We start from the raw sequence: 7,924 nt of genomic DNA, 5'->3' as shown, positions 1-7,924 counted from the left end.
GGGCAAATAAATTTGAGATAGAAGGTGAGTCATAATTTTCCCACAAGGTGCTGTGTGGCTACTCCTATTCTGTGCTTATTAAGTATCATTAGGGTGCTGATGTGCATGGGAAAGTGACCTATCACTTGTTAGCTTGCTCCCAGGACACCACAATAGTCTTCTGTGAAAGACAGTGGGCCAAGATAGCAGGATGTAAAAATTACCAGCCTATTTTTGGATCCCTACTGCCCAGTTAACGTTGAACGGAATTTTTTCTTTCTCTAGTGCCCTGCCTCCTCATCCTGCAGCATGTCAAAATAATCTTATTTGTTTTTAAATATTGCACCTAGAAACTGCAGAAAGGGAATTTAATTAATACCATAGAATCCTGACAGTGCAGAAAGAGGCCATTCAGCCCAACCAGCCTGAACTGACTCTCCAACAGACACTTGGGGGCAATTTAGCATAGCCAATCCACCCAACCTGCACACCTTTGGACTGCTGGAGGAAACCCACACAGACACAGGGAGAACATGCAAACTCCACACAGACAGTCACTCAAGGCCTGAATTGAATCCAGGTCCTGACACTGTGAGACAGCAGTGCTAACCACTGTGCTGCCCCAAATACAAAGGGAAAACCGCCACAAGCATCTCCTAATGTTCCAATTTAAAACAAAAAGTGTGGTTAATCGTTTTATAAATTAGGCCTAAAATTAAAATCGAAAGCTTGCATTATGACATCCATTTAAAACCAGTAATCTTGAAAACAGCACCCTCTGCTGCCCTACGATTTGACTGCACTGCTTTTAACACAACTATTGTCAATGATGTTGGATTCAGACAGTTCTGAATGCTGTTTTACATGGTGTGCTCTTTAAACAAAATCCAATATTTTTATACTAACCTTACAAGTAGACAAATACTGTGTCTGTTAATTTGGTGGCATGGTGGTTAGCACTGCTGCCTCACTGCGCTGGGGACACGGGTTAAATTCTGGCTGTGGGTGACTGTCTGTGTGGAGTCTGCACACTCTCTCGATGTCTGCATAGGTTTCCTCAAGGTGGTCCAGTTTCCTCCCACAGTCCAAAGATGTGCGGGATAGGTGGATTAGCCCATGCTACATTGCCCCTTATTGTCCCAAGATGTGTAAGTTGGGGGAATAGTTACATGTGGGGTAAATATATGTGGGGTTACAGTGATAGGGTGAGAGAGATGGCCTGGTTAAGGTACTCTAGGGGTACAGACTTACATAGAACATAGAATACTACAGCACAAACAGGCCCCTAGGCCCACAAGTTGTGCCGATCATATCCCTACCTACCAGGCCTATCTATAACCCTCAATCCCATTAAATCCCATGTACCCATGTACTTGTTGGGTTGAATGGCCTCCTGCACTGTAGCGATTCTATGATTCTAATTTGATCTAATTTAATCTGCAAAAGGTTGTGAATGTAACCCAATCCATCATGCAAACCAGCCTCCCATCCACTGACTCTGTTTACACTTCCCGCTGCCTTGGAAAAGCAGTTAATGTGCTCTGGACATTCTCTCTTCCACCTTTTTCCGTCGGGAAAAAGATACAAAAGTCTGAGGTCACGGACCAACCAACTCAAGATCAGCTTTTTACCTGCTGCTGTCAGACCTTTGATTGGACCTGCCTTGCATTAAGTTGATCTTTCTCTACACCCTATCTATGACTGTAAACTACATTCCGCACTCTCTCATTTCCTTTTCTATGAATGGTATGCTTTGTCTGTATAGCATACAAGAAACAATACTTTTCACTGTATGTTCATACATGTGACAATAATAGATCAAATCTATATCAAATGAAATCAAAAGTATATCATAAGCCAACATTTGAATAACACAATTCAAATAAAGATTTTATATGGAAGCAATACCAGATTTTAGTTGATATCAGCAGTGATGATAGGGCAGTCTTGTGGCGCAGTGAGTAATGCCCCTATCTCTGGGACAGAGGGTGGCAAGATGGCACAGTGGTTAAGCACTGCTGCCTCACAGCACCACGGACCAGGGTTCAGTTCCCGGTTTGGGTCACTGCCTGTGTGGAGTCTGCATATTCTCACCCTGTCTGTGTGGGTTTTCTCTGGGTGCTCTGGTTTCCTCCTACAGTCCAAAAGACATGCTGATTAGTTGCATTGGCTACGCTAAATTCTCCCTCAGTCTATCCCATCAGGTGCCGGAGTGTGGCGACTAGGAAATTTTCACAGTAACTTCATTGTGGTGTTAATGGAAGCCTAATAATAAATAAATTTTACAAACTTTAGAGAAGCCCCGGTTTCAAGTCATGGAAGGCATGGGCAGAACATTGATTATCAGCCTATAAATCCATTTAGTACACCTGATGGCAGGGAGTAAAGAGCAGGGAAGTCTCCTGGTCGGCTATGGAATGGTTGCAAGGGCAAGCTATTGCAGTAATATGTAAGCATAACAATTATTCCATAATCATGGGCCAATCCAATGGAAGTGCATGGCCAGCTGTGCATGGTACCTGAGGGAGGCGGAGTGGTGATTAAACTACTAACTTGATGAATCACTACTATTGGTTTCTATCATCATCAAAAGTCCAAGTAACAAGTATGTTAACCATTTAAGTAGTTTTCAAAGCCATCCCCAAGATGCAAAGTTAATGGCTTGTAGTAAGTGGTGGAAAATCATTGAAATTTATCTGTTAGCTTTCCATTTGTAACCCAGAGCACAGAAGACAATGTCTTGAATCTTGGGATCTTTGGAGATAAAGATTCTGATGATAGGCTGCCTTGTGTTTGGGTTTCTGACAATTCCAAGGATTGTGAATCCAGTATTTGGCAGGTAGTGTTGTGTGGCTGTTGGTACAGGGTTTAAATAAAAACACCACCAAGGCCACAGTGCAATGAATAAATATATAGGTACAGAATCTTCAAATGTTTTTGATTTGATTTGATTTATCATTGTCGCATGTATTCGTATACAGTGAAAAATATTGTTTCTTGTACACTAAAAAGACAAAGCAGACTGTTCATAGAGAAGGAGAGTGCAGAATGTAGTGTTACAGCCAGAGCTAGGGTGTAGAGAAAGATCAACTTAATATAAGGTAGATCCATTCAAAAGTCCGATGGCAGCAGGGAAGAAGCTGTTCTTGAGTCAGTTGGTATGTGACCTCTTTTTCTCGAAGGAAGAACATGGAAGACCAGGGTGTGTGGGGTTCCTAATTACGCTAGCTGCTTTTCCAAGGCAGCAGAAAGGGCAGACAGTGTCAATGCATGAGAGGCTGGTTTGTGTGATGGATTGGGCTTTGTTCATGACCTTTGGTAGTTCCTTGTGGTCTTGGGCAGAGCAGAAGCCACACCAAGCTACGATACAACCAGAAGGGATGCTTTCCATGGTGCATCTGTAAAGATTATGTTCACCATCATACTATAGTGGCACAGATGACTGGGTGGAATTATGAATGAAAATCATATGAGGTTCAGGTTTTCTACGTGGAATTCAAATTTATGATTTTGAAGGAAATATTGTAATGCTTACTTTAACCATTTATTATATAAATAATCTTTCAATTTCACTGAAAAGATTGGATGATAGTCCGACTGTCCTCTTCACTATTGAATAACAGCATGGATGTCTCACAGTACCAGGGACATGGGTTCGATTCCAGCCTCGGGTAACTGTCTGTGTGGTGTTTACATGTTCTTCCAGTGTCTGTGTGGATTTCCTCTGGGTGCCCTGGTTTCCTTCCACAGTTCAAAGATATGTAAATTGGGTGGATTGACCATGATAAATTGACCCTTAAAATGTGTAGATTAGGGAGATTAGTGGGGTAAATATGTTGGGGTTACAGAGATAGGATCTGGTTGGAATGCTCTGTCAGAGAGTTGGTTAGATTCGAATGGGCCAAATGGCCTCCTTCACTATAGGGATTCTATGAGAATGATGGCAACATATTAGAACTCCTGTGTTGGGTTTCACAGAATTACATAGCTCAACTATTCTGTGTTCGGAATTACTCTCCCCATTAGTTCCAATTCTAATCTCATACTATAGGCTCATTGACTTCTCTGCTTTAGAGAGCGTCTCGTCCAAAACCGCTGGCTAGGATGAATGTGATCTGGCCTTCCTCTGACCAGAACCACAACAAAATACTCTCTTCCACCTTCAGGAAAAGGATACAAAAGCCTGAGATCATGCATCAACCGACTCAAGAACAGCTTCTTCCCTGCTGCCATCAGCCTTTTGATTGGACTTACTTTATATTAAGCAAATCATTCTCTACATCCTAGCTATGAGTGTAACATAATAATTTGCATTCTCTTCTTTCCTTCTGCCCTATGTACTCTATGAACACACTATGTTTTTTTTGTACAGGGTGCAATTTCAATGTAACCTAATAGATGTAACGATAATAAATCAATCATTGCTCAAAGTTATTGCGAGTGAGTCTCACATGCCTTCAGTTATGTAAGCATTCTCCACTCATTACATTTTGGTATAGTAATGTGACATTTAAATTGAAGTCTTACCCCAGCTGGAACATCGGCTGCGAGTAATATTAACATTCATTCTTATAAACTCATCTGCTAATTACAGGCTTGAGATGTGTATGGTGGCACAGTGTGGACCTCCTAATTGATTGATTGGCCATGCTAAAAATGACCCAAGTGTCAGCCTGGTAAATGTGTGGGGTTATGGGAATAGGGTCTGTGAGGGATTGTGGTTGGTACAGACTAGATGGGCTGAATGGTCTCCTTCTGTACTGTAAGGATTCTATGAGTCTACAACATCAGGAAACCCTATTTTTTTTTCCTAAAGGAACTTTCATATGCTCAGTTCTAAAATGCTTACATTGAATAAGTTGAATCCTATTTATATTAATTCTGGGGGGAAACCCATTGTGGAAATGTTTTAATTTCTGAAATGTTATACTTTTTTTTAACCCACATCTTGGCGAAGAGATTCTTCTTGCTTTCATGATCTTGGCAGAAAATCCTGGAAGAAAAAAGCTTTGGAAACATTCCCACTCGGTCCAAAAATTGTACAGTTTCAGAAAGCATTAAGAGTGTACAATGTTTTTATCAGGGTATTTTGGAATGAGAAATGAGTCCTTTGTAGGATAAACTAAAGTTTTTAAAAAAAGTTTATTAGTGTCACAGGTAGAGTTACATTAACACTTCAATGAAGCTACTGTGAAAATCTCCTCATTGCCACACTCCGGCACCTGTTAGGGTACACTGAGGGATAATTTAGTACAGCCTATGCAGCTAACCAGCATGTCTTTTGGACTGTGGGAAGAAACCCATGCAGACACAGGGAGAATGTGCAGACTCCGCAGACAGTGACCCAAGCCAGAAATCAAACCCGGATCCCTGTTGCTGTGAGGCAGCAGTGCTAACCGCCGGGTCGGTGTGTGTCGCCCAAACTATTCAATCCTACAAAGGGGTGTTCACAATTCAAAGAGTCTTGCCCTGCACTTTTGCCATTTAGAAGCTGGGATTCACTACTTGAAACTTTCCGCCGACAAAATGTCACTGCTGCTACATACTGGCCATCTCGTTTCGATTCAAACATTGCGAATTCTCAGTGAAAGCACTAGATGGAGCTAAACAAAAGATAATTTTATTTGGATTTTAATCAGAGGCCAATCCTCCTAAAGTATTGTGATTGAACAGAAATTTCATGATCAGATCTAAATCCGGATGGAGCACGCCCCGCTGACATAAACCAGGGGCATGTCGAGTGTTTGATTTGAAATGTGCGCACGATACTTCCTAGTCCCTCGAAATGAACCATCCCACTGACCTGGAAGTGAACAGGGTTGGTGGAGAGGTTTCTGATGGACCTTGCAGAGTGAACATGGCTGAAAGTCGAGGTAAACACACGTGGGTGGGAGAGGGATGAATGAATGAAGAGCGGTGTGAATTGTAACATTGCGGAAGGGATGTGAATTGTAACATTGTGGAGAGTGTAACAATGTAGCGGCGGTGCCGTGCTCACTGTCCTCTCCTGTCGCTGTGAGGTTTGGTTCGCTGTGGAGTGAATTGGAGCTGGGCTCTGCACATTCTGAACCGTACACCCAACGCCACTGTCTTTAATCCAGTACTTCTGTCGGCGAAGCGCTCCGGGTCGCAATTTTCTGATCATTTCATGTGTTCAGAGAGGGTGACTTGTGTTTCTTGTGTGTTGACAAAGGATAGATATTGACAGCATCAGGCGGAGTGTGTTAGGAATGTACATCTAGCACAGGGAGTTCGACCCCAGATCGTAACCTCTTTGGTCGAGGTTTAAGACTTAATGTGGTTCAGTGCCTTTATTTTGGCTTGTAATGCTCACGTGAAACACCTAAAGTTTATTTATTAGTCACAAGTACCCTTACATTAATACTGCAACGAAGTTACTTTGAAAATCCCCTAGTTGCCGCACTCCGGCGCCTGTTCGGGTACACTGAGGGAGAGTTTAGCATGGCCAATACATGGCTTTTGACTGTGGAAGGAAACCGGAGCACCCGGAGGAAACCCACACAGACACAGGGAGAATGTGCAAACTCCACACGAGCAGTGACCCAAGCTGGGAATTGAACCCAGGTCCCTGGCGCTGAAAGGCAGCAGTGCTAACCATTGTGACACCACCTTGGGACATTTCAGTACATTAGAGCTGCTATAAGAAGTTGTTGTTGTTGTTTATTTCAACTACTTCATTGACCATTTCAACACCATTGTTCAACTTGCTTTGGTTTTCAATTAATTTCACCTGCTCACGCACATCTTGACAGCTTATTCCCTTTGTGTGACACAGTGGTTAGCACTGCTGCCTCACGACACCAGGGACCCAGGTTTAATTCTAGCTTTGGGTCACTGTGTGGAGTTTGCACATTCTCCCTGTGTCTGTGTGGATTTCCTTTGGGTGCTCCGGTTTCCTCCCATAATCCAATGATGTGCTGGTTAGGATTGACCATGCTAAATTGCCCCTCAGTGCCCCAAAATGCACTGAGGAGGTTAGATGGATTAGCCATGGTAAATATGTGGGGTTACAGGGCTAGTGCAGGGGAGAGGGCCTGGGTAAGATAGTTTGTGAGCAAACACTATGGGCTGAACAGCCTCCTTCTGGACTATACTGTGACTCTGTAGGGTTTATATGGGAGTTGCAGTTGGGGTTTCACACAGTAGGGGTAAGAAGGGGTTCAAGTTTTAAGTTTATTAGTGTCACAGGTAGGCTTATGTTAACACTGCAATGAAGTTACTGTGAAAATCCCTTAGTTGCTACACTCCGGTGCCTCGTTGGGTACACCAAGGAAAAATTTAGCATGCCCAATGCACCTAACTCGCACATCTTTCATTCCGTGGGAGGAAACCCATGCAGACATGGGGAGAATGTGCAGACTCCACACAGACAGTGAACCAAGCCAGGAATCGAACCTTGGTCCCTGGTGCTGTGGGGCAGCAATGCTAACCGATGTGCCACGTGCAGCATATCGGCATGTTGTTTTGTGCACGGCTCTTGTAACATGATTTACAAAGCCCAGTTTTTACTGTGTGTGACTTATGCTCGACCTCATAACTTAACAACTTTTTGACAAGTTTTCTCTTCTTTCCCCTGATAAACAGAGAAGATGTTACTGATGTTTTTTAACCCTCTAGATAGCGGGGATGTTACAGATGAGATGCCTGAATTGTCAGAGATGAACGATGAGGAATGGTGTGATTGGGACGAAGATGAGCAGAACAAGGAACAAGTACAAATTCGTTGCCTATTTTGTGAGAGGTGCGTTTGCTTTTTACTTTTAAAATTGCATCTTCACTTGCAATCTGATGCTCAAGAAATAGGTACATGATATATTTCAAGGTGGTTGGCTGGTTCAGATGGTGAGATATCTTTGTCTAGTCTTTTGCCATTTGAGCTTGTCCACTGTTGGTGGGAATGAGCTTTTGCCTTGCCAGAATGTAG

General features: G+C 42.9%; 1 protein-coding gene across 2 annotated transcripts in view; it reads left to right on the top strand.

The window, feature by feature from the left end:
* Positions 1-5,722: 5,722 nt before the first annotated feature.
* The window catches only part of prmt3 (protein arginine methyltransferase 3), a 206,019-nt gene continuing 203,817 nt past the window's right edge, over positions 5,723-7,924 (top strand). For both annotated transcript variants that reach the window (XM_080191539.1, XM_080191538.1), the window contains exons 1-2: positions 5,723-5,852; positions 7,618-7,741. In XM_080191539.1, the coding sequence (XP_080047665.1) occupies positions 5,765-5,852; positions 7,618-7,741 (212 nt within the window). In that variant the 5' untranslated portion in view covers positions 5,723-5,764. The remainder of the gene's footprint in view (positions 5,853-7,617; positions 7,742-7,924) is intronic.

This window comes from Carcharhinus amblyrhynchos, chromosome 6 (genome assembly GCF_965287045.1).
Source record: "Carcharhinus amblyrhynchos chromosome 6, sCarAmb.v2.hapA, whole genome shotgun sequence".
Classification (NCBI taxonomy): Eukaryota; Metazoa; Chordata; class Chondrichthyes; order Carcharhiniformes; family Carcharhinidae; genus Carcharhinus; species Carcharhinus amblyrhynchos.
This window is presented reverse-complemented; position numbering and strand designations above follow the sequence as displayed.